This window comes from Crocodylus siamensis, chromosome 4 (assembly GCF_052110815.1).
Source record: "Crocodylus siamensis isolate JL-2025a chromosome 4, ASM5211081v1, whole genome shotgun sequence".
Taxonomy (NCBI): domain Eukaryota; kingdom Metazoa; phylum Chordata; order Crocodylia; family Crocodylidae; genus Crocodylus; species Crocodylus siamensis.
Window position 1 is genome coordinate 47,034,984 of NC_143398.1, and position 27,979 is coordinate 47,062,962.

The 27,979-nt window shown below is 41.2% G+C and overlaps 1 protein-coding gene across 1 annotated transcript in view; it reads right to left on the bottom strand.

The window, feature by feature from the left end:
• CFTR (CF transmembrane conductance regulator) overlaps positions 1-27,979 on the bottom strand; it is a 167,891-nt gene that overhangs the window by 34,177 nt on the left and 105,735 nt on the right. Inside the window, exons 14-21 of the mRNA XM_090042222.1 lie at positions 26,856-27,588; positions 22,660-22,788; positions 21,139-21,176; positions 19,681-19,946; positions 19,103-19,182; positions 16,044-16,194; positions 13,769-13,996; positions 8,553-8,653 (exon numbers count right to left, since the gene is read on the bottom strand). Coding sequence (XP_089898348.1) covers positions 8,553-8,653; positions 13,769-13,996; positions 16,044-16,194; positions 19,103-19,182; positions 19,681-19,946; positions 21,139-21,176; positions 22,660-22,788; positions 26,856-27,588 — 1,726 coding nt within the window. The remainder of the gene's footprint in view (positions 1-8,552; positions 8,654-13,768; positions 13,997-16,043; positions 16,195-19,102; positions 19,183-19,680; positions 19,947-21,138; positions 21,177-22,659; positions 22,789-26,855; positions 27,589-27,979) is intronic.

Below are 27,979 nucleotides of genomic sequence, written 5' to 3' on the forward strand. Positions count from 1 at the left end.
TGCTCATCCAGAATTGATTCATGTTACCTTTTTTTCAAAACTACTGCAAGTTTTAGCACAGTTACTTCATAAACTTGCTTATTAAGCAGCACTTTGGCACCTACTTATGATACTAGTCCAAAGCAAAAAGTCTCAGGATCTGGAATCCAAGTTTTCCATCTGCCACGGAAAAATGCAGATTTTCTTCTCTGAAGAAGAAAAACAGGAAATCATGGGTTTCCCCTTGCAGGTTGGCAGATCCAGCCTGCAAAGGGCTGCGGGGAGTGGGAGGAGGCTGATCGGATGCAGTGGGTGCTATATGCATGTGCACATATGCATATGGCCAGAAATATAGCCCAGGGCAGCGTGGTGGAAGGAGCTCCCCCAGCTGCCTACAGGTAAGTCTATGGGGGATGGAGGGGGGTCACAGGTGATGCGGTGAGGAGGGCAGGTTGAGGTGGCAGTGATGGCTCATGAATGGTGGAATGGAGCAGAGTTGGCAACTGGGGCTGGGGACACTACCCAGCTAGGGTAGTGCACAGGGCACAGAGCCAGGGCAGAAATGTGCGGCCACAGGGCCTGGCCAGGGAGCCACATATCTTATTCAGATGAACTGCATTAACTTATTCTTGTGATAGGTTCCTATCAGCATGTTTGCCCAAAATGGGCTATGTGTTTTATAGTCATCCTCAGTGTTGCTGCATTTAATCATCTTCATAGCTGTTTTCCATCACTGAGTACATGCTGCTTTGGGCATCATTTTAATGATAGCTAATGTATTTAATGGTTTCCTTGTATACAAATGTAAGATGAGGGTCTTTTTTTTCCTGTTGTTGATTGAACGGGGGGGGGGGACCTTGTCTTGTATTCAAATAAATACAGCACTTTGTTGTGCTAAAAATTGATCCAGAGCATAATGTGCTATTTTAAATCTTGATTGTTTTACTGAGATATTTAATAACATTTAATTTATTTAATTTGCTTTCTCATTAACTCATCTGAATGTGTACTAAATGAGCATTGACATCATGCACGGTCAGTTTCTAGAAAGTGCAAAAATAATTCCTTTAAAGGTTAATCTCAAAAGGCCCCCTAAACTCCCATGCTAGGAAGGGTGCAGATACACTCCTCAAAGCAGAAATGTCTGGTATTCAGTGGCAAGCTTACAACGTATCCTCTTTTGTCTGAGAGGCACAGGGTGTGACTAACAAACACAACGAAAGACAGGTCCAACAGCTGAATCTGTGCATGTGCATATGTGTGGCTAGGCAGGCCCACCTATTTTTGCTGAGCTTTCAGTTCCCTTGCCATTCTTAAATGTCATAGACACCTAAGGCAGACAAGGTTCTTTGGGTAAATCTGGTATCTTTTGTTAAACCAACTAAATATTTGGAAAAAAATTTCTTAGTAAGGTTTTGGGTTTAAAAACCCTTCATCATGCTGAGGAAAACATCTAATAATAGCTGGGAGCCAAGGAGCAATGTAGCATCCAGCATGCAGCCAGAGTGGCCAGGGAATCAGTGCAGAGGAATAAGCTCAGAGCCAGAGAGCAGCCAGAGACCCAGCACTGCCAATTCTACTCGATTCTAAGACAAGGCTTCATTTTCCCCAGGATGAACAAGGGAAAAAAACCTTGTATAGGAATCCAATAAATATGGTAATATAAATAAATGTATGGTGCATGTTCTTTCAATATCTCCTTTCTATTTGGCCAAAATATAATTGCTGTGATCTTCTATTACATAATACTGTGCAAACATGTCTTTCATGGATCTTAGAAAATCTTCCTATCATATCAAATAGGAACACGAGTTGACATTACTGAGTTTTTTGCACAGCTCCACAGCTGACATTTAATGGAAATCATTTCAAAGAGTTCATTTGCAAATAGTTTTGCATTAATACTAAATTCATCTTAAAGAGAATTGTGTGGCAATGGTACTTGATACTTCTGTTAATGAAATCGCCTTTATCTACAGATGGTATCAGGCCAAGCTTCCCCCACACATCATTTTGCCAGCATGGTTCAAACCTGATTTCAGATGGGAGGGGAAAACTTCATCTAGGAATATCAGGTGTATTTATCACTCTGTCTTATGAAGCTCTTGGCAACTCTAAGTATGCCAATCAGTACAGAGCAGAACAGTGAACTTACAAGTTATACAAATAAATATGAAACTGTATGCAAATTCAAGTAAGATGCATGAAGTAGGTTTGCTAAGGGATGGAGACAAAAGCCCAGAGATAAATAAAGAGCCTGGGGACCTAAATAAACACTTAGTAAGAGGAAGCAATAACAGAAGCCTTAGCAATATTCTCAGGGAAAGGATAGAACAGATATTTGAAATGTTTATACACTGATGCAAGTATGGGGAACAAACAGGAAGAATAGGAGGTCCTAGTACAAGCACAGAATTATGATATAATTGGGATTATGGAGATAAGGTGAGATAGTTCACATGACTGGAGTACTGTCATGGATGGATATAGATTTTTCAGGAAGGACAGGCAGAGGAAAAAGGAGAAGGCATTGCCCAATATATAAAGGTGATGTACATGTGTTCAGAGGTGCACTAGAAAGTGAAAGGTAGGCCTGTTGAAAGCCTCTGGGTAAAGGTCAGAAGGGAGAGCAGCAGAGAGGATGAATAACTGCGTGCAAAAAAACAGACTGGGAAATAACTAACTAGGCTGCAGTACTGCAGAGAAGGACCTGGGGGTTACAAAAGGCCATAAGCTGAACAGAAGCCAATAGTGTACTGTTGTTGCAAAAACTGCAACAGCATACTAGGTTGTATTAACAGGACTGTTTGCAAATCAAGGGAAGTGATTCTTCTGCTCTATTCAGGACTGGTGAGGCCTCACCTAAAATACTGCATCCAGTTTTGTGCCCCACACTTCAAGAAGGATGTGAACAGTTTAGAATGACTCCAGTGCAGGGCAAAAAAATGACCAAGGGCTGGGAGACAAGACTTATGAGGACAAGATGAAAGAATTAGGTTATTTAGTCTGGAGGAAAGAAGACGGGGGGATTTGATAACAGGTTTAAAATACCTGAAGGATGATGACAGTGGATGGAGATGGGCTTTTCTCTGTAGCAGTAGGACAGAGAAGCAATGGCCTCAAGCTGCAGCAGAGAAAATTGAAATTGGAGATTAGGAGGAACTTTCTGACTATAAGAGTGGGGGTGGGGTTCCAAGTGTATACAATGGTCACAAAGAAAGGAAAAACGTTCACAATTTTATGTCCAAATTTTGCAGCCAGCTGATTGCCTCAGGTACAGTATTGTGCAGATCCACAGAGTTCCATTAAATGCATGGAGAGGGCATTCAGAGGTGCTGTGGTTCAAAATTTGAAAAGGGGCACCACAGTCTCAGTTCAGTGAGGTAGTCCAGCCTCATCGATGCAACAGAAATCCACATGTGCCATGTCCTGTCCTAATTTGGTTTAGAGTAAACCAAAGGTGCCTAGGGAGATCAAAGTCAGATGGTCTAATGGTGGGATTTATAATAATTTCCGTATTAAGAGGTGAATTGAGCCATTCATTAAGGGGTGAATGGTACAGGCATTTTAGATGTCAAATGAGTCTTTCTAAAGTTGAATTGCTGTTCTCCTAGCAGGACGTCAAGATTTTAATCTCAGACTGTGATAACCCGGAGTTGAATTGTTTTGAAAGTTGCCTAAACATTTGAAATAACCTGGGGACAGCCTCGGGTTAAATGGTTTGTCTCAAACATTGTGAGCAAGCACATTACCGCGGGTGCTGACTCTGTGGTGGCAAGTGCTGGGGGAAGTGGGAAGCAATGCAGGTCCTGCGTAGGCAGGTCAGTGTACTGTACCAGCTTCCTTAAGCTGCAGCTTGTGTAAAGTTGGTTGTTTGTAAAGTTGGTTGTTTGTTAATCTGAGCATGTGCCGAACAAAGGTCACATTTCGGTCAACTCAGCTACTATTAGAAACCCCCAATGAGCCCACTGACTCAAATGGGGGAGTTTCTAGAACTCTGAACTGCGCAAGTCCGAGTGACAACAGCCAGAGGCGGAACCACCATGAGGGAAGAAGATAAAAGGCGGACAGAAAAACGCACGCTCGTCGACCCATCACTCACGGATCAAGAAAGAAGCGCCAGCGACGGAGACACGCGCCAACAACGCAGGATCCAGGGGTGGTGATATCTCTCTCTCTCTCTCTCTCTCTCTCAAGTTCTCCTTCCTTCTCCCTGCCTCATGCGAATGTTTCTAGTGATGAGTTTTGACCAAGGGTTTTTATGTTGTTATTGAGTTAACCAAAATAAAACAGTAAATTGTTCACTTTGAGAGTGTTGCCTAAGCACGCCGCACAGAGGATTGCAAAAGTACCTCTCCCTTCACCCCGCCGAGCAGGACGGGACACAGACATAGCGGATTTAAGAGATCTTCATGTATAGGCTGCTGTGGGTTATTTTTTATTTTAGTCCATAATTTAGTTAAGGCATTTTTTCTTCTTAATGAGGGAGGATGTATGTTACTAAGGATAATGGGCCCGCACTGTTCAACATCTTCATCAGCGACTTGGACAAGGGGGTAAAAAGCACCCTGTTCAAATCCGCAGATGACACCAAGATGTGGGGGGATGTGGGCATGCTAGAAGGGAGGAATAGGCTGCAATCGGACCTAAACAGGTCACAGGGGTGGGCAGATGAGAACAGGATGGGTTTCAACACTGACAAGCGCAAGGTGATGCACCTGGGGAGGAAGAACCAGCAGCATACCTACAGGCTGGGGAACTCCCTTCTCGTCAGTGCAGAGGCAGAAAAGGATCTTGGAGTCATCATTGATGACAAGATGAATATGGGCCGGCAGTGTGGGGATGCAGTCAGGAAGGCCAACCGCACCTTGTCACGCATCCACAGACGCATCTCAAGCAGGTCCGAGGAGGTGATCCTCCGCCTCTATGTGGCACTGGTCAGGCCACAGCTGGAGTACTACGTCCAGTTCTGGGCGCCGCACTTCAGGAGGGATGTGGACAACATGGAGAGGGTCCAGAGGAGGGCCATTCGCATGATCGGGGGCAGCAGGCAGGCCCTACGAGGATAGGCTACAGGGCCTGAATCTGTTCAGCCTGCACAAGAGAAGGCTGAGGGGGAACCTAGTGGCTGTTTACAAATTAGTCAGGGGGGACCAGCAGGCACTGGGGGAGTCCCTGTTCCCCTGAGCACTACCAGGGGTGACTAGAAATAATGGTCACAAGCTGGCAGGGGGTAGATTTAGGCTAGATATCATGAGGCGCTAGTTCACTGTCAGGACGGCTAGGATCTGGAACCAACTTCCAAGCAAAGTGGTGCTGGCTTCTACCCTGGGGGTCTTTAAGAGGAGGCTAGATGAACACCTTGCTGGGGTTGTTTGACCCCAGTATTTTTTCCTTTCATGGCAGGGGGTTGGACTTGATGATCTGCTCAGGTCCCTTCCAACCCTACCAACTATGAAACTAGGAAGCAAGGTAACTTTTTTAAAGTTCCTTCACTCAAATTATTTTAATTGATGTAACTGTTATCTAAGTACCTCACTATATATATTTTTTAATGGAGTGCATTTAAACTAAATCCTGTAATGCACAGAATACAAGATAGATGCAATTCATGCATCTAAAATTAATAAATCAATCTCGGAGTCTAACTCCTTTATTTTCTTTTCACATTTCTAAGTTTATAGCTAGAAATGGAAATGCTGAAGATTAGGGTTGGTCCAGTAGCCGGTTTTGTTCCGTATCTTCATTAATGATCTGGAAGATAAGATGCAGTGCACCCTCAGCAAGTTTGCAGATGACACCAAGCTGGGGGGAGTAGTAGATAGGCTGGAGGGTAGGGCTAGGATTCAGAGTGGCCTAGACAAATTGGAGGATTGGACCAAAAGAACTCTCATGAGGTTCAACAAGGACAAGTATGAAGTCCTGCAGTTAGGATAGAACAATCCCATGCACTGCTACTGGCTTGGGCCCAATGACTAAGCAGCAGCACTACAGAAAAGATTCTGCAGGTTACAGTGGACAATAAGATGAATATGAGCCAACAATGTCAAAAAAGCGACTGGTAAACTGAGCTGCATTAGTAGGAACGTTGCCAACAGACTGAGGAAAGTAAATATTCCTTTCTATTTGGCACTATTGAGGCCACATCTGGAGTTACTGTGTCCAGTTTTGGGCCCCCACTACAGAAAGAATGTGGAAAAATTGGAAACTGTCCAGTGGAGGGCAACAAAAATGGTTAGGGGGCTAGGGTATATGACTTCTGAGGAAAGGCTGAGGGAACTGGGTTTATTTACTCTAGAGAAGAGAAGACTGAGGAGGGACTTGATAGAAGCCTTTAACTACCTGAAGGTTGGTTCAAAATGGGATGGAGCTAGACTGTTCTCAAGGAGCAATGGTCTCAAGTTGCAACAGGGGAAGTTTAGTTTGGCTATTAGAAACAACTTTCTCACTAGAAGGGTGGTGAAGCACTGGAACAGGTTACCTAGAGAGGTGGTAGGATCTCCATCCTTGGAGAGTTGTAAGGCCTGGCTTGACAAAGCCCTGGCTGGAATGGTCTAGTTCAGGATGGTCCAGCTTTGAGCAGGGGGTTGGACTACATGACCTTCTGAAGTCCCTACTTTTCCATGATTCTATACTTTCATGAATTTTCAGTCTCAAAAATGTAGGTAATTGTGAGTCAACATTGTGTCCAATATTCTACTACAAAACCCTCAACAATTTTGAAACAAATCAATTCAAAGAAAAAAAAGCTAAATGCAAGTCCAACCTATCAAAATCCTACTATGAAGAAGAGTATTTTACTTTGAAAAGGAGTAGTGCCAAAGATTCTTTTGAAGTCTACAAGGGACTTTACAACTGGTATCAATTTAACAAGGAAGCAGGTAGGAGACTCTGGCTAGGCACAGACATTAAAAAACCGCAAGGTGGAATCAACCTAAGTTATGTAGTTTTCCGTAAGTGACTTAGTTTAGATTGGTATGAGCAGAACACAATTTGCCTTTTGTTTGGGGGCATAAATCTTAGGCTGGTTTCCATCATTTTTAAATCAGTCTATTGTGACAGGGGCAAATTTTCACGCCCAGTGCAAGCACCGACCTGCCCCTTGTCTATAGCCCAGCTGCCCACCTCACTCTTCTGCCACGCCTTGATGTAATAGTATTAACATGTTAATTAGGCAGGAGGCTGGCCATTTTGAACCCCAGTGCTTAGGGATATATCCGCAACTTTGTTTCACCCCTACACTGAGGCCCAAGCCTCGCAGATGGCATCCCAAGCAGCTAAACTCAGCTGTACCCTTCACTCCCTTAGCTGTGGTCCCCTCTCTGGGACCTTCGGCTCCCTCTTAGGCCCTGGCCCTGTCTCAGGCCAATCAGGATCCCGAGGCTCTCTGCTCTGAGCATCCCTTGCAGCAAGCCAACTTAGTCCTTCAACCCCACTTTGGTTCCTGGCCCCAGCATGGGCCAGTTGAGGGTCCCTCAGGACAAGTCTAAGCTGCTCACTTGCTCACAGGGTTCAGGGTCCCCCATTTCCTGCTCAGGTGGTTAGCAAAGCATGCCTGGCCCTGGGCTGAGGTTAAGGCTCCCTGACCCACCTTACACTGGGGAGGTGCTCACTTCTGGCATTTACATGGGACCTGCTGCATCATCTACAGGCCTATTGGGCATCCTGCCCCAGCAGGGTGCAGTTTTAGGTCAAGCTCAGGACCAATGAGACCTCCTTTCCCATAACCTCCCCCTTTACCTCCAAGGTGTTCCTGGAAGAGCTCAGCAGAGAGATGTTTCTCCTCTGCTGGCTGTTCACAAACTGACCTCAGCTTAGGGAGCTGGGCCTTAAAATGGCCACCCTCATCAGGCACCTGCCCCTCCCTAGTCCAGTCCTATTAGTGTCCTGCCACATCTATGTATACCAAACTTCTGTTATGTTATGAGTATAGACTGGTTTTGCGTGCCAAACTTCTGTTCTGTTACAGGTATAGACCAGTTTCCAATCACTTATGCTGGTAAAAGTGTAAAATCCATACCTGACCTCTATTTTAGGGCTTTATGCTATAGCCTATCACCAAGCTTTGGATAAGCCCAAGTCTTCACAAAACAAATCCACATCTTCCTTAAGTGTTCTCCTCACTAGTGCAAATCTGGTTTGTAGTCTCATGTGTAATCACATGCTGCTCTCCTAGATCTATCCATACAGGACTTTTGATCACAGAATCACCACACAACTAGGACTCCATGGGGAAAAATGTAGGTTATCAGGAAAAATGTAAGGCAAGAGTTTTCAAGCTTTTCAAAGACTGGCCCAACTTCTGTACTTGTGACCTCACCTCCAGCCATCTAGCAGCTTCGTTTCCAGTGTCAATGTGCCTTATTATAATTGAACTTCTATAGAGCATTTGACCATAGTTGTAAATTGTGCAACCCTATGTGAGGTCATAATCCCATGCCTGGAAACTGCTCTTGTAATGGGAGACTATTAACATTCTGCCTATATTGAGATCTTACAATAGCTCACATATATATCAATAACAAATAAAACAAGATTGAGATTTTTTAACATAACATGTTTTTCGTTCTTACCAGACTGTCCACATCTATGCTTGAATTCACAGTCCATTGTAAGGTACTCATAATATTCATGGCTAACGTTAAAACAATGCCGACTTTGGGTTCTCCTTTACCTGCAGGTAGAAAAAAAAAGTTATAAACAGATTTAAGTATAAAAAGTCAACAGCTATTAAATAAAATCGCCAGGTAAATCTTAAACTATAAATATCAAGTAAAAGCTTTCCTTTTTTTATGAACCCTTTCCTCTGTTCAAAAAGGATGCATACTTTGGTGATGAGAGCAAAGGAGATGGCAGCTGGAATCCTGGACTATACTTTTGGCTTTAACAGTAGATTTGCTATAATGGAATTTTGTTTTGATGGGGAACTTGCCATTGACTTAAATTGGTCAATGAATTAGGCCCAGTGTTATGATCACATGTCCTCAATTTCCTCATCCACTACTCTATTAACTTGTAAAATTTCTCTTATCTGCCTCACTTAGGTGTTAAGGGATTGTTTAGGTAGGGGCTTATAAGCAGTTTTTCATTTTAACAGCACAAATAACAAGATGAAAGTATCCAAACTACTTAACTCACTAGCTCAAGACTGGGTTTTTATCTGCCTGACAAATATGATGATATAATTTTTGTGGGTTGTTTTTTTGTTTCCTTTTGGCATGGGTAGGATTTATCTGCATCACAATAAATTAATACAAAGTAACACGAGTATTATAAAAACCCTACCAAGGCCAGTCTTGAATCTGAAGTCCTTGGTAAAGGTTAAAATAATAGCTCACTTAGGACCAGAGGAATTTTATGCCCCATAACAAAAACCACACATCCTGCCATGCCAGACATTCATCAGATAAGCAATGTTTGCGATGGGTCACAAAATTCCTTATATCCCAACTGTACCACTACAGGACTACCCTCAGCTTGATCCTGCGGATTGGGCAGGGGCACTCTGTCCTGGACCTTGGGGCTACCCTGTGCCTGATCCTGAAGCTCTGCTGAGCACTGGAATTGAGCGCAGGTAGCTCCACGTCCCAGTCAGAGAACCAGAACTGCCAATTGGGGATCAGACTGGTGTAGTTTTGGGATCCAGGGCTGTCTGGGCTTGTGCCAACAATAGGGTGATTTCACATCACAGGTCTGGTTCCAGGCCTAGAGCTATCCCCAGCCAATGACAACAATCAGCTGATTTTCATCATTGGTAGGACAGACTCATTCTAAAACACAACACATGCCACACATTTATGACACCATATAAATCAGCTAGAAAGTTCTTCAGCATCATACGTGGAATGTCTTTGCTGTTTTATGGGGCCATAAATTGACTGAATATGTCAATTTATTGGCATCTTGTAATTTATGGTGCAATTAATATGTTGATTACACCATAAATGTAATGCCTGTCAGGGGCCTGATATACCATTTTCAGTATGCCTAACAATGACAGATGACGTTTGGTTATATTCAAGATACCTTCCTCTAAGTTGTTGACTACCTCACAAAGCCATCTCCTATTTATTTTGTTTATAGACTACTTCTTTTTATCATGTAATTAGAAAAACTAACTAATAAAAATATATAGTTCTTTTGAAGTCTGGAAAGTTCAAAAAAATCTAGGATTGCCTTATGTAGTGCATCTACCCTTTTGTTCTAAAATCAAATTTGTATGTTTATTAACATTGTTTGCATTCCCTGTTCCTCTGTAAAAGACCCACATAAATGAACAAGAGAAGCAGCAAACGTGCCTATCAACTAGCAGCTTTAAAGGTATAAAATTAAAAATGTTGGGGAGGGAGACTTTTCTCTGTAATTTAGTCAGATAAAATTCTCTTATACAGTAATTGCAAGCAAAGAAGGTAAACAATTTCAAACAGAAGTGTGTCTTCTTTTTCAATTAGGAGTGTTCCATTAAAGATGGGAAATAAGGAAGAATTATATTCATATTGCAACTACATAAAACTTTTCTCTCCCAATTACTTTTACCTTTGAAATTTTGCCAGATCACATTAGATAATATCTGAATTGAACTCTTACTATATTCATTAACACCACTAGATGAAGAAAAAACTGATGATTTGTGGATAAAATGATCCAAAATTCAAATTGTAAAACTTCATTCATATCCAAATGTGTGGTCTGAAATCCAGCTGTACTCAGCAATAAAGTTTTTGTCATAGAATTAATGGTTTTTAAATGCTTCTAGCTTTTTGAACTATGCAAATGCAAAGCGTTGTGCCAAAGGATATGAAAATAGTTCACAACAGATGTCTTTTGAGCATAGCTTTGCAAGTATCAACCAAACTCTCCTATTTGCTGCATCAAGCTTCTATTGGTAACCACAAAGTCTTCTAGCTAAGTATAATGAACACTTGGCAATAGAATTTCAAACCTTTGTATATAGAGATACTTCCCTTCAGACACAGCTCATACAATCAGCATGCTGCATTCTTAATGGGTTTTGTTAAACTACAGCAGCATAAATATTTAGTTAATGTATTATGGCACTATTCAATCTAATGTTTTCTCAGCTAAAACATGATAAACGTTGAACTGTAATTCATCAAAATCTTTTACTCTCTCATATTTCTCTGTAGTCAAAGGAAAAACATTATCTATCCCCACTTCCTTTTTCTCTCTTTTACTCTAGTCTCTGTGCAGTTAATTCTATCCTAAAGAATGACACCTTGCATTGCATGGTTAACATGTTGACATTCTTAGCGATCTTGTGTTTGAAATTGATGTTACCACACTCAATAGGGCTAAGTGCAGAAATTCAAGGGGGGTAGGGAGAGGTTAGATTGGGTTAAAAACAGCCACCTTATCTAACTTAGTTCAACTAGGTGCAGACCTTACACTTATACCCAGTGTCAGCAATCAGAAATCAATCTAAACCTATAACAGTACAGAAATTCCATGCACATATAGCCTAATCTAAAAAAGGCAGAATCCGGTCTAAGAAAGACCTGGATCGATGTATGCTCAGCCTTCATCAATCTAGGTGCATGGAACTTCAGTACAATTATGTGTGCCACCCTGGAGCTGGGAAAGCCCAGCCGTTGGCCTCAGCCCCAGGGCTGCACTTTTCATACCTGGCTCCTTGACACCAAGCTATTTTTAGCCCCCCAGTCCTTTGCTGCCCCCCACCCCCCGGCTCCCCTCTATGGACCAGCCAGCCCCACCCCCAACCCCTCATCCCATAAGCTGCTCCAGGTGCCAGATTTATCAGTGTTCACTGCTGCTGGGAGCCGAACAAGTAAGTATCAGTGGGGGAAGAGGTGGGAGAGATGGGGGTATAGGTTCCCTGGAGGAATTGAAGGGGTAAAAATAGCCTCTAGTCCCATTCCCCCCCCCAGACTCTCCCCATAGACCCCACAAGCCCCCTGATCCCTCCAAACCCTCCTGGACTCCACCAAGCCCCACCACACGGACTCTGGCTGCTCCCCTCAATTGCTCCCATCAATCCTGCCTGACCCCCAATCCTTCCTGCAGATCTAACTTCCCCCCCCAATTCCATATGGACACAGCCTGCCCCCTCCCATCCTCCCACCCCTCCACATTCTGACTTACATTAGATTGAATGGCCATTTTTAATGTGATCTAAGCTCACTCTAACCACCCCAAATGTCTGCACTTAGCCTAGAATGAGGGTTGTGGCAAAAAAACCTGTGCCTGCGTGCATGCATGTGTATTCTATAAGTTGGCCCACAGTCATAAAATTTACAAGCCAAAACCTATCCGCCTTATTTACATACAAACCTAACTGACATCACCAGACAATTGTGCTATTACAGTAATCAGGAATTAGCCTTTGATGTAAATCTTGGCATCTATCCTTTTCTTTTGCCATACTACTGTGCTCTTGAACTTTACAATCTTCAGCACCTGTGCACTGTAATGATTTTATTTGTTTTTCTTCCTACTCCAAGCTAAAGATTTTGCTTCCAGTTTTGAATTGTTTTTATTTTGGAAGTTTTGAATGAAAGTGTCTATGCAAAACTTGGAAAAAGAAAAAAACTAATCTAAATCAGAACCAAACTATATATAACAGTAAAATATTACACATTCAAGGAAAATATATGCAGGAAAACTACATAGTCCTTAGTAATTTCAACATACAACAATACAAAAAAGGAGACCGGTTTTGGAAAATTCTCTTACATTTCTTAAATTCTCTTACATTTTCTTTACTTAAAATTTCCTCAATCATTTCTTTTAGATGTGTTTCTCTGTTTCTGCCAGAATTTTAGTGGTGCTGTGCTGGTTAAGGATTGCCAACTCATTGCTCAACTAGCAGCCGCTTTTCATTGGTGAGGGAAATGGTGAGAGTGTATAATAACATAATTCTGTAATTAGTTTGTAAAGTTTGGTAATCTGTTTTGTTTGGAACTTGCTAAACTGATGTAGTTGCGTAACTATGTCAGTAGATTGAAACCTGGGCCAGGAATCAGGAAACTGGACATTCTGTCTTTGACTTGCTTTGAATCTTCACAGGGTTCATTGAATCTTTCTTTGTCTCAGTTAGCTCTGAGGAATGATAATATTAATTTGCCTTTGCTACAAACTTTGAGCTATCCAAAGAAAGAGAACCTTGCAAACAGATATTTACTTCTTTACTCAACAGTATTCTAGCATGATAGTACACTCTCGTATTACATGAAATAACTTCTAAAACAGTCAGAGGTCAAAGAATGCAGGTCTTGGCTTCTTTTAACATTGTTTTATAACTTGGATTTTTTTCAAGTTGACCCTTTCAAATAATAATATATCATAATGTACATCTTAATTACTTATTTCTAATTTGAACTGATTGCTCATTTCATATCAATATAACAACAGTAAACTGCTATCTTCTGCATATAGTATAATCTTGCAATAGTTGATAATGAAATGGTTTCTAAATATGGGTCCTTGACTAAAAGCAAAGGGTTCATTTTAAGATACCACAGGATTCTCAAACAGGTGCTGGGGCATCCTGAGGTGCCACCAGATCCTCTGAAGGGTGCCTTGATATATGAGAAGATAAGCAAATAAACTAAATAGGTAAACAGAGGCTCACACTTGTCCTTATCTGAACCCTCACCAACACTGCCCAACTCCTCTGCAAGGAGGTAAGCATTGTAGTATATATTAGTTTTTAAAACATCAATTCACAAAAGTTATGGAGTGCCTCAAGTCCAATGAAAGGTGCCTCCAGTCCAAAATGGTTGAGAACCAGTGATATAGCAGTTGGATTTACCTGAAGTTATAATAGAGATGAATGTCACAGCAATGAAGAAGATGACAAAGATCATTTCTATTCTCATCTGGAACCAGCGCAGTGTGGACAAGTAGAGGAACCAGTGTGCTGTGTGCAAGTTCAGAGCTTTGTGAAATAAAGTTTCAAAGTATGGTTGTCTCCCAAAAGCTCTTAACGTCCATAGCCCTTTTAAGCTTGTAACAAGATGTGTGAAAATTGGACTCCGGGCTGTAAAGTATTTAAATTAAAAATGAATTAAATGCACTAGGATTAAGTGTCTTTCATAGCAAAAGCATATGGTTCCACCACCCCAAATTATAACAGTGCAACTCTCTTCAATGTTATTCAGTATAAGTATGTTCTTGTTTCTTTTACCACTAACACTGAACAGGGTGCAATCCCATTCAGTGTAATATCAGTGAGCAATCACTTATAAAGATGAAGTTACACATTAAACTTAGACCATATTAAGGGCACTTAAAATGAAGCATGAGCACATTAAAGCTCAGCTCATGAACTTGTGCCAAGTGCCCTCTGAGCAGCTCAGAGTTGCATCATTTCAGGCACAGGTTAACTTAGCTCAAGTTAGGGCAACATCAGTCTGCTCCCTAGAGATAAAACAAGCAATTTGCAGTCCTCCAGCATCCCAGGATTCACCACTCCTAGGCCCCCTTCCTTCCACTCTGGATAAATATTTCACCGTCCAAAAGTCTACTGCTGAGGGGGTGTGACTGCCTGGGAACAAGTGGGGCCCTGCCAGTGACAGGAAGGGGGGGTTGCAGCAGTGGAAGCATGGAGCTGGGAGATGGAGAAGCTTGGGGGCATTTGGACTGTAGCTTCTCTCTGCAGGCAGCTTCCCCCATGCAATGTGGGGTTGTGGGAGAAAGTTGTGCTAGCATCACAGAGCCCCCAGAGTTTAGCATGGTGGGAGCATGGAGTCATGGGGAACAGGGAAGACTGCTTCCCTGTGACTCTGTGCTGCTGTTGACTAAACCCTGATGGCTCCACTCCCCATTAATTAAACCTCAGTTTTGGCAGCTTTTGCCTGTCTCTAGTCAAAAGGCAAAGACCTCTCCAGGGAAGGCTGAGGAGGCTAAGATCAGAAAGCAGGGGTTGGTGGAAGGCTTCCTGAAGCACAGGCCTCTCCCTCTACCCCAAGAGGTGAGGTGGGGTGAGGAGACTGTTGAGGAAATCCACAACCTCAATGCCTCTCTGCCTCCCAGCTCCATACTCCCATTTTTGCACTTCCCCTTTCCAACCCAAAGTGAGGATAGAGACCAGGTGTCCTATCTCCCAGCCACACTCCTGCTCACCAGCTCCCTAGTGATAAGTCAGAGCTGTGCAGGCAAGAAATAGTAATAACCCTTAACATGCAACTGCTCACAGCACATTCTAACTTTAAAACCACTTAACATTCCACAGATTTAGTATGGTCTAAGTATGACATGTAACTTCACCGCAATATCTTCAGAGTTAGAAACCCCTGCTATATGTAGTTTAGATGTCCCAAGGAGGACAAAAATCTCCTCGCCACCAAAATTCCTGATGTTCCGAGAATTCCACAAGGCACTTTTTAACAAAGATAAGAGTGCTTCATCTCTCTGCGTTCCACACTGCCAACAGGGTTTTTTTTAAGGATACTCTGCAACACCATATTCAAAGTATTACTGAGCCAACACCGGATTTCCAAAACTTCCAGGAAATTCTGATCCAGATACAGATCGGAACTCCACAGACTATCAAATATCAATATTAACGTTCATGAGTTGGATGCAGGTCTGCCTTGAAGCCACAATATTGTGCTTGAACAAATGATCCAGCAAGACCTTATGTCTAAAACAGTATTTCCATTACATGTTCCAAATACAGCTTTAAGGAAACAAATAAGCTTACTCAAAAAGGTAACTTAGACACTGACAGGAGAGATTTTTACCATCACAGCAGAAACTGAGGCCCATACATTTGCACATAGAAGGTCCCATACTTTCAAGTAAGGCATGGTCCCATACTTCCAAGTAAGTTTGTTCTTATTAAAACTGTATTTCAAGACTTTATTTGTTTTCAGCTGCACTGGTGGTACCCAACTTAAAACCTGTGTTTGTTAATAGCTTTTGGGGGCAGAACACTGTACTGGCTGGTTCACTAACACCAGTTGCTATCAAGGGAGATGACTATTCTGCTCCCAGAGACAATGAAACTTGCAATAGAGAAGGCAAAGAAAAGGTAAAAATTCGTTTTCTGTGGATTTAGGATCTATCAATATTTCTGCTCATACCTTCAGATTCCAGTTGCTTCAGCTGCTGAGAAGTGTGGAGGAAGTATGCCCTTAACATAACAAAGGCTCCTATCACAGGCACTGATGCCAGGAAGATGTAGGGTTCTAATATTGAGACTACTGTTATAGCACCAATCACAATCAGTATTAACTGTAGAATGAAAGAAAAATACTATTGATACAGCAAGCTTTGCACTTTATAGACTACAGATTGGTGATGAATCTCTTCCCCATGGCAGCTATGTACCATTCAGCTTCATTCTTACCAAAACGATGTGCTGGACTAGCTAGGATTTGCAGCTGAGAACAAACCTTATAATATTCAGGGCACTAGATGGATGGTTCAGACAAAGGCTATTTTTTTTTACTTAAAGTTAATCCTCAAAAAGTAAGTACCTCCCCAAAATGGTCTAGATATTCCGGCATTCTTTAAAATACACAATCACAGACAGTTTTGATCAATATATTGCCCCCATCGATAGTTTCTTTTTATATAACTTCCCATCTCCCTTAATATTTAATTCCTAAATTTTAAAACTATCATTCCAACCCAGACCACTATGAAAAATATGGTTTAGGAACAGTGCATCCTCCATCTGGGGAAGGGCAAAGTTAGACTAGACGGTCCCTGAGGATCCAAACTCTGATTCTATTCACTGTGGTTTTCCATCTTAAAGAAATAAATACCTTCAAAGGCTAATGTATATATTTCTGCAAGAGGCTTCTTCCTTTTCCACAAGATCTTGTTATCAATGGTTCTAATAGATCTAACAAATTATCATGAATACTTGGGATTAGATCCTATTCTGCCTCTAAGTGGCCCTTATGCAGCCTTTAGGTATCTAAGTCACTAAGCACAATCCTATTCCGCTCCCTTCAACAGCTACAGGCAGGGATGTCAAAGGCATCTGAATGAGGGGTCAGCCCTGAGAGCTGGACTACTCCCATGTTCTTGATCCAGCTCTCAGGGCTGATTTGGTACAGATGCTGCAGGCAGCATGCACCCTGGACCAGCAACATGTGTTGTTTGCAGTGTGTGTGCCAGCTCAAGCCCCGTGCACCACAGAGCATATGCTGGCTCTGACCTCATGCACAGCATGCTACATATGGGGCCAGTCCAGGATGCACACTCTGTGCTCGGCTCGTGTACTGAACCTAGGGGCAATCCAGACTGGGTTAAAAAACTGGCCACCTGCACAGGATCCAATGCAAGAAGCTGGTCCACCATGGGCGCCATGTGCAGTACACATCCTTAGCCATCCCCAAACACTGCATGGAACAAGTGCCAACTCCAGCCTCATGGGGCATGCAGCACACAAGGCCAATCTAGGACATGTGCTGCATGTAACACCTGCACCAGACCAGCCCTGCATACTGGATGTGGCGCAGGTAGCCAGTCTGTGGGCTTGATCCAGATCGGCTCTGAATCCAGCATGCAGGGCTGGTCCAGCACAAGGGCAACATGCAGCACACACCCCAGACTGGCCCCACATTGTGTTCAGCCCACACCAGATACGCTCCACAGACTTTGACCAGCACACACTGCAAGCAGTGTGCAGGGCTGGCTGGACACCCCCAGGCAGCACTATGGGCCAGAAGATAGGGCTCTGAGGGCTGAATCCAGTCTGTGGGGCTGGATCTTTGACACTCCTGCATTAAGGCATATAGATTCACTAGGCACCTTCATTTTCACTGGAAACGATCCCTAGGCATCTAGACTTGGACTACTTCCCATGCTCAGAAACAAGCTAGCCAGAAAAACCATACCAAGTTGCTTAAGCTTAAGATCATGCATGCAGCTAGCTCAGTGGAAGAGAAGCAGACCCCTTTTTACCTAATAGCTTAGTGGTGAAAGCACTTACCCAGGGTGTAGAAAACCTGGGTTTTGGCTACCTGACCTGACCTTCTTTAGTCTGAGGAGTCTGAACCCAAATCCCCGAGAACCCAAGAGAGGACCCAGAATTTGGGTGGGGGTGCTAATATCTCTTGCTGACCTGGCTCACTGGGCAGCCTGAAGTGAAAAATTCACAGGACCAAAAGAAAACATTCAAGTGGAAAGGTAATGGCTTCTATGCTTTGCAATCTCCCCGACACCCAGTTAGGGCCTGGGAAGCCATGAGGCTTTCAGGGCTTCAGGCTTCCTGTTACAGAGTTGGGAGCAAGAACCTGAGAGTGCTTACAGCAGCTGAGTGTCCCAGAAGTTGTTTGGGTTTTTAGTTTCTGCAACTAAAAACCCAAACAAAAAAAACCCAAGACTACCAAGCTAACTAGCACAAAATCCTGTGTTATCATGAAATTTCCTCAAAACAAATTTATTTCTATGGAACATTTCTGTTTCAATGAATTGATTGTTTTCAATGGAAAACTGTTTCAACAAAAAATACAAGGAAGTTGAATTTGATCTTGAACTACTGAGAAAGAAGAAAGAAAGTACCTAGAGACAAAGCTGTTTTGGATCACAGCTGCTAAAGCAAAAAGTTAACGGGAAAAGGTAAAAAATAAAAAACATAACAGTAGGGAAAATAAAGCCCAAGAATAAAAAGCATGAAAACTTGAAGAACCTATTTAACTTGTGACAGAATATAAACCCAGTTAGGCTGCAAGTGGCTTCTTTTTCCCTTTGATATTTTGGTTTCATCTGGACAAAGAAAAAAAATGAATATAGGACTCAAAGTGGAACTCCCAGTGGAAGTTACATCACACATGGCCCATGAAGTGCACTTTTCCTTTCTATCACAGGGTCAATTATTCCAGAAAATGGCTTGCATAGTCACTATAATGCAAAACATTATATAAAACCTAATTGTTCCCATCTTCTATAGCTATGTGATCAGCTACTTAAATAGACAGCTTAATCTTAAAACTACTTATTTATTTTGAAAGTGGATCTTGATCTTACTGCTTCAGCATGGTATATATATTTAGTTTGTATGTGTGTGTATAAAACGTTGCTAGCTGCTTAGTTCCTTTTATTTTATATGATTCACTATCCATGATGTTGGATGTAGTTTTACTGCACTAGAAGGCAACAAAAAATCTGTAAGTTTGATTTTACTTACCTGAATAAAGTCAAATATAGTAAGAGGCAGTATGTCATCCAATATTGCCGTATCTTTTGAGAATCTGTTAATTATTCCTCCTACAGATTGAAAAAAAACAGAAAAAGAGTCTTATGGGATCATTTTACAACAAAGCCTACAGAAACTAGCTGTAGCCAAAACTATAGCTTTCCTGAATTAAAGAATATGCTGATCAAAGATATCAGCTGCAGTTTAAAGCTTATAGGCTGAAGTCAGCCTTAGGACACGTACATCTGTATGTGTAGCTTCTATATCCAGTTCTTATCTGCTTTTTATGCCTCACTAACATTTAATCATTCCTTCTACCTAACCACTGAAGTACAGTGTTATTTCAAAACAAAAAGCTGACAACAAAAATGTGTCATACTTAAAATGCAATCAAGGTTTGCACATGACATTTAAGTAACAAACTTTTAAGCAATCATTCAGCAAATATTCAGCTAGACTCTGAGACAGAACAGAAAACAATGGTACCCTTTAACCAGAATGAACTATGTCTTTATTAAAACAAAAAACATAAATAATTCAATCAGTCGGTTAACTACTGATTTGATTACCTGCTTTTAAAGTGTTGAACGTTGACATAGGTGCCCAAAGAACAGCATGCAACATCTTCTGATGGAGAGTTTTAGACACTGTTATAAGAGTATGCACCAGTGGTAAACCTCTGAAAATTCCCAACGCAAGCAGAGTATCTGCCACTCCCACATAAATGTAAAAGACATAGTAAAAGCTACTTTTCGTAATGATCACTGAAGGGCTATCACCAGGCACATGAGACGTGGTGTTTCTCCTCTCTGTTGTATTTGTACCTGGAAACAATCTGTAAAATACAAATTATAAAAAAATACCATAAACAAGTTGTATCTGAGAACTTCACTTAACCTAAATCTATATTAATGCATTTTTAGGTGTAAAGCTATTTATTTTTCTTATTGTTTTTAAACATCAAACTGCATTAATAAAAAATAAAATAATTTATTTATTTAATTTATTACCACATATCACATACTCGCATAATCAGGGGACAGCAGGGCAGGCCCTATGAGGAGAGGCTACGGGACCTGAACCTGTTCAGTCTCCAAAAGAGAAAGCTGAGGGGGGATCTAGTGGCCTGTTATAAGCTAGTCAGGAGCAATCAGCAGGCATTGGGGGAGTCCCTGTTCCCCCGAGCACTGCCAGGAGTGACCAGGAATAATGGTCACAAGCTGCCAGAGGGTAGATTTAGGCTAGATATCAGGAGGCGCTACTTCACGGTCAGGGCAGCTAGGGTCTGGAACCAACTTCCAAGAGAAGTGGTGCAGGCTCCTTCCCTGGGGGGTTTTAAGAGAAGGCTGGATGAACACCTTGCTGGGGTCATTTGACCCCAGTACTCTTTCCTGCCATGGCAGGGGGTTGGACTAGATGATCTACTCAGGTCCCTTCCGACCCTAGAAACTATGAAACTATATACAAGATCCTTATTTCTCTCTTTAGAGGCCAAGGTGATATCTATCACTTTAGCTATTCTTGGATACGGGAATACTTATCAACACGTGTTGTAACTTCCAAAATTAACTTCAGCAAAAAGCACTGTAGATGTTTTGATGAGTAATTGGCAGGTCTCAACTGAGAAAGGAAGAAAGCCCTAAGATATACATAAAAACCTTTGAAATTCCATCTAAATTATTATGAAAAATGAATTATTTTAGTAATCTTGTCTGAGTACAATACCTTCTTTGTTTCATTGATTAAAATTGATTTATAAAATGCATCACTATCCATCTTGTTTTAAAGAAAATTCTTTTGAGAGTTGAGCAAAATTAAATTACTAAATAAGTGAAATACTTTGTCTCTGTTATTGCCACATAACATAGAACCAAAAGTGAATCAATGAGCTGGTAAGAATCACTTTAACAAATGCATTTCTGGCCATAAGGATTTTCATTAACAAATACTAAGAAGGGTTTAAAAAGAAATACAAAATCAGAATTAGAAGAATTCCTCAAAACTGTAATAAAACAGTAAATACTTACTCCTTTAGAAACAGCAACCCAACAAGAGAAGCAGCTACCTGCAATCACAGAATATAGAGTTACTTTTTTCCTATCTACATCTATTTGTAATAATACCATGCCTGGGTCACCTGGAAACTCTTATGTATAAAACAGTCCATTCTGCTTGGTATAAGAAGCATTTACAGAATACTCCAGGAATGTCTCTTAGAATCATAGAATGTCAGGGTTGGAAGGGACCTCACAGGTCAGCTGGTCCAGCTCCCTGCATGAATGCAAAAATGTTACTCTTCCAGTTCTAAAGACTGTAGTATCAAGCTCCCATCCCAGTTTTACTTATCACCCTCCAACTTTCAAAGCTAAAAGTGTCTACTGCTTGAGATAAACAACCAGTGCCCAGATCGTCAAAGGACTTTCGGCACCTACCTACTACTAACTCCCACTACTCTGAAGTCAGTTAAAATTAGGTATCTAAATACAAGTGAATAGCAAACTGAATAGCAAACTGCAGCTCAGTCTAGAGTCCCTATGCCTACACAACTGCTTAGTAAATTAGCAAGTCACGTGAAAGTAAAATTTAAAATATGAGGGTCACAACTTTAAAAAGGGCTTAAACTAACTGGGGGCACAAATTAGGTCACCCAAACATAATTTCATTTGCGGACTTTTCTACACAGTTGTCTAAATTAGGTAATTTAAGCCTGTACATGTTAAGATCAGTTCCAAAAAGACTTGAATATAAGTGCTTAAATTTGCTATATTTGGAAATTAAAATGCCCTTTAGCCAGTCTTTAAGTCACTTTTCACTGTTTTGTTGTAGGTCCTCCACAGACGATGTAATTGAAGCTGATGGGTAACAGCAAACTTAAGCCACATATTTATAGAGCAAACTCCATTTGGAAGCAATATCATATTTTTGGGTCATAGATCTAAATGAGACCTGAAACCAAGGTTTTGGTCCCAGGCCTCAGAATTCATTTAAGTCTACCTCAAAACAATGTTAATGAAATCCAGAGCTATCTGTCAATCACCTCTACTTCTGAATAAAATTTTTAATGCTTCCTGTGAAGTATTGAATGATCTAACCTCCCACAGACATAATAAACCAGCCATGTATACTAAGTAGGTCCAGTCTCCTCATCAATCTATTTAATAAAATGGTAAGAAAAGCTGGTACAAAATTTCATAAGATCCATCTAATTACAACTGCAGACAGCATGTTAACTCGTCTTCTGTCTCGAACAGCAATTAGATGTTTTATATACTGGTAGGTTTTCATAAAGCAAAAAAAAAAATTGAGGACTTTGATGGCTGTCAATCCTTGGTTATCCTTACACCAAATCATTGTCTTTAACAATATTCAACTAATGTAGGAAAAAATAATATCCTAAAACAAGCCAGCAGTAATGGCCAATTAACAGGCATCAAAATACGCATATGCAAAAGAATTAACAGTTTCCTTTGGCATTTACATAAAAAACTACATATTCAATTCGAATAGATACTAATAGTGACTAGATCTGAAGAGCTGAATATTCTTACCTCGGCTAAAAAGATAACAGCACAAAAAACTAGGACAAAAATCAAGTTTTTATGGATGGTAATGTATCTGAAATATGTATTCCATGTAGTAATACCATTTATGTCTTCTGATTCATCCATAAAACATTCCTGCCAAGGGAATGGAGAAGAACATAGTTAGAACAACAATATCTATCAGTAAGAACTCTTAATACATATATACACTCTGTCGTCCTCAATTTCTAGTACTAGAATTGCAGCATTTAGACTGGAAAAGCTACCTTAATCATAACAACTCCACATAAGAATGACTTGATCTATTGATACCTGAGGAAGGATACTTGCTACCCAAAAGCTTATCTATATCCTTCCCAACTATGCAGTTGGTCAAATAAAAGATAGCGCCCACAAAAATTTTTGTCTTGAGCTATAGATCGAGCTCTTGTTACAGTGAACCGATCAGTACAATACTAATAAGAACTAAGCTAAATTCTGATCTTATTTCCTCAGAATCAGTTTTCAATGAGATTTAACCCCATGGAAACCCTGTTCTATTAAGATCATTCAGGAAAAAGAAAAGCTGAGAACTTCTGATCCTTAGAAAATGAAAAAGTTTCTTCTGGCAAAATAAAAAATATTTTATCTTTGGGTCCAGCGCCCTGCCCAAGGGGCAGGAAGCCAGCTGGAGTCAGATCACCCCAGCAAGATAAGCATCCAAGCAGTTCTTAAAAGTATCCAGAGTAGAGTGCACCACTTCTGGGGGGGAGAAGGGAGGTCGACTATTGCAGACTCTGGAGACTCGGATGGTAAAGAAGTTTTTCCTTATGTCCAGTCTAAAACGGTCTTCCAGCAATTTGTGACCATTAGACCTTGTCTTTCTTTGGTATGATCTGGTGAATAGATGTTCTCCCAGTTCCTGATGCACACCCCTTATACACTTACAAGCTGCCATCAAGTCACCCCCGAGCTTTTGCTTCTCCAGGCTGAAGAGTCCCCTGCCTCTCAGACTCTCTTCATAAGGCCTGTTCTCTTGAACTCCAGTCATGCGCGTGGGTCTCCTCTGGTCTCTCTCAAGATGCTCCACATCCTTTCTAAAGTGTGGAGCCCAGAATTGGATACAGTACTCCAGCTGCGGCCTCACAAAGACTAAGTAAAGTGGGAGGATGACTTCTTGGGTCTTGCTTGAGATGCATCGGTAGATGCAAGCCAGGGTTTTATTTGCTTTGCTGGCTGTGGCATTGCATTGCTGGCTCACTTTCATCTTGTGGTCAGTCATGACCCCCAAGTCTCTTTAGATCATGGTGCTAGTGAATGATGCACTGCAGAGCCTATGAGTATCATGTGAGATTTTTCTCCTGAGGTGGAGCACCCTGCATTTCTCAGTGTTGGATGTCATCAGGTTTTGATCCGCCCACCTTGCAAGCCTGTCCAGGTCAGCCTAAATCGTTAATCTATTCTCTAGAGTGGCCTCACTTCCCCATAATTTGGTGTCATCCGCAAACTTAGCCAGTCCACTTCAGACACCTGAATCCAGATAATTTATGAATATATTAAAGAGTACTGGTCCAAGTACTGAGCCCTGGGGAACACCACAGGTCACCTGTGCCATGCTGACTCGGTTCTATCAGCTATCGCTCTTTCGGTCTGACCACAGAGCCAGTTTCCCAGCCATCAGACCGTAAGGTTGTCAAGGCTGCAGCTTCCCAAATTTACCATGAGGACATCATGGCAGACCAAGTCAAAGGATTTTTGAAACCTAAATATATGATATCAACCTCTTCTCCTTTGTCCAGGTGAAGCATCACCTGGTCACAGAAGGAAATGAGTTTGGTCAGGCATGACCTACCCACAATGAGGCCACGTTGGCTCTCTCTCAGAACTCTGCCTTCTGTTAGCATATTGTTGATGGTTTCTTTGATGATTTTTCCAAGAACTTTCCAGGGATTGAGGTCAAACTGATTGGCTTGTAGTTCTCTGTATCTTCCTTCCTTCTTTTCTTGAAGGTAGGCACCACATTGGCCCTCTTCCAATCTTCAGGAACCTCTCCCGGGCATCATGAATTCTCAAATAACCCCACCATTGGTCGTGCTGTGATGTCAGCCAACTCTTTGAGTAATCTTGGATGCATTCTCTCCAGATCAGCTGACTGTGCATGTCCAGCCTCTCAAGCTGTTCCCTCACAAGATCTTCGCCAATTAGAGGCGTATGATCACCCTTATGGTGTATTATGGTGTATGATCACCCTTACCCTGGTAGTTCTGCATCCTGTCAGGTAGGGTGATCCTTTTGGGCTGGTGGAAAACTGATGCAAAGTAATCATTGAGAAGATTAGCTTTTTCCTGGGTGTCGGTTGTCAGTTGCCCCATTTGGTTTAACAAGCGTGTGATGTTGCCCTTGTGTATTTTTCTGACTTCCCATGTATTTGAAGAAGGACTTTTTATTTTCCTTGATTCCAGTAGCCAGTTCGAGTTCAGTTTCAGCCTTGGCTTTTCTGGTCCGCTCCCTACAGGTGCAGGCCAGTGCTGCATAATCTTCCTTAGTGGTAGTTCCCAACTTCCATCCTTTATAAACTTCTCTTTTCAGATTCAGGAGGTCCATGAGTTGCCTATTGAGTCAAAGGGGTCTCCCAGCCCTTTTGCTACCTTTCCTACAGGCCAGAATAGACTTCCCTTGTGCTTTTAGGATCACATCCTTAAGGCATGACCACTCATTGTGGATTCCCAACTCTGTCAGATCATGGTCTCTCAGGACCTCAACAACCAACCTCCTGAGCTTGTGAAAGTCAGCTTTCCTAAAGTCAGAGATTTCTGTATTGCTAATTGATTTGCCAGTTTTGTGATGGATAAAGAAAGTGATCAATTCATGATCACTGTCACCAAGCTTCCCTTTGATCCTCAGGTCACTGACTAGATCATCCCCTTTGGCCAATAGCAGGTCCAGCAGCGCCTTACCTCTTGTCGGCCCATAGACTTCTTGAGTCAAATAGAGTTCTCCAATGTAAGTGAGGAAGCTTTGTGACTGATCAGATTTGGCTGAATGCTCTTCCCATGAGATGTCAGGGTGGTTGAAGTCACCCATGATGACCATACACCAAGAGCATGCAGCCTCGGCCAGTTCGCTAGCAAATTCATGGTCAAGCTCTTCCTCCTGGTTAGGAGGTCTGTAATAGTTATATTTCCTTGACCACGTTCTCCCCGTATTCTAACCCAGATGGTTTCAAGTCACCCTCCTTGGGTGCCAATCTCTACTTGTAGGGAAGTGTACTGTTCCTTCACATAGACAGCTACACCCCTGCCCTTCCTTGCAACACAATCGCTCCTGTACAAGGTATGACCATCAATACCTGTGGTCCAGTCATAGGTGGAGTCCTACCAGGTCTCCATTATCCCTATGAGATTGTATTCAATTTTCCTCTGAAAGGAACTTTGCCAAAAATAAATAGGAATTTAATCTGATTATGAATGAAAATTTTAAGATTTTAAAAACTTGTCTAAATCTATTCCAAACATGCAGTTGGTCCACTACAAGTTATCACCACAAAAATCCTTGCCTCTTACATATTTCCTGGACCATCAGAGATACAACACTACTCCAACTCTAACACAACTCTGTTATTACCAATGCGTTCACAATAATAAAATTAGCCTAATCTCATTTTCCATATCAGTACATGAAATGTGTTCTGTGCTTTTATTGCTAAATAAGAAATGATAAACATGTTGCTTTAATCAGTTACACTATTGCATGTTGAAACAGTAAATACTCCAATTAGCTTACTTTATTCTGGAAGTTAACCTTACAAATTTCTATTGTCGATAATTATTTAAAAAACAAACTTCTGTAGCTTTGTTTCAAATTGTATTTAAACATAATCAATCTTACAAGGTAATAGTGCATAAGTTAAAAGTATTTTTAATAAAAGTCTCAAGAGGTGTCTTTCAAAGAATTTAAAAGATTTGTTATAAAATCTAAGCTTAGCCAGAAAGCTGTGTTTTTATATTTCAACAACAAAATCCTTCTAGAAACACTGTTCAAATGAATAAAAGTTGTTTAAATTAAAAATTGTATTAAGATAGAAAAAATAATAAACACTCTATAGATAAAAAAGGCATAATGACCAAAAGAATCAGATGGAAAATTCAGTAAGAATATATTATCCTGTACTAGTGTTAAAGAAGCTCATAAAAAATAGTGTACAAATACAAATGTATACATACCTTCAAATCTTCTTCGTTAATTTCATCACTTATTTCCAGGACACTGTCTTGAGACAAACGTCTAGTATAGATATCTATCTCAGAAGACAGTTTTGACTGGGGGACCATTGATGTTTTACGTATTGGTGTAGTCCCTTTTGTGTAAAAGCTTTGGCCCTGGATAACTGAAGTGTGTGTCATCAGGTTCAGTACAGACTGCCTTCTCCGTCCATGAAACACTGGACCTGCGTTTAGTATGTTGCTGCGAGGCAGAATTACCTCTCCTTGTTCAGAATCAGGTATTAGTGACAGTCTTCTGTCTGATGGATCTCCGTGACCTTCTTCTATCCCATTAACATGTGCTGAGTTTTTTTGTAGTATAGAGAACTTTCTGCTAGAATTAAGTGGATTAATAATTACAGAGTTTTTTCTTTTTTCATTGAAATCTAAAGTTTGTTTGAAAGATTGCTTCTTTGCTTCATTTCGTGAGCCAGCCCCATCTCCATCAACAGAAAACCGTCGGAGGGTTTCAGTCAGAATTGAGTTTCTTCTTTCTGCACTGAACTGGTCAAAAGCATCAAATCCTGTCAATTTTGAGCTAAAGTCAGGGCGTTGACCCTGAAGTTCAGAAAACGTTCCATAGAAATAACTGCTCCCTTCATGTAAAATTAATATTTTGTCAGCTTTCTTTAAATGTTCCAGCTTTGAGGTGACCAGGATTCTAGTTTTATTGGCCATTAATTTGCAAACACAACTACAAAAAACACAAAACAAGTATTATGTTTTATTTATAAAATCACAGAATCTCTCAGTATTTTCTCTCCATGTTTACACATTATTTCTAGTTTTGATCTATATGCTTCTATATGTATCACCGCCCCCTCCCTTTTCTACTACCTGTAGTGCAAGTGAGAGAAGCAGGAGCATAGAGACACTATAGTGAGCTGTGTGAATAATGTACTTTCAGTTCTGTGGTCATATTGAAAAAATAAAATAAACCAATTCAGATTGATTCAAAAAAGCACTGTTTGACCCCAAAATAGGATTCATGTAATTTATTGGGTCATGTGAACTTTTCCTTAAATCCCCTTTTTAATTTAAGCCAACTTGATTCTTTTAATAAAAAAAATCAAAATGTTTTAAAG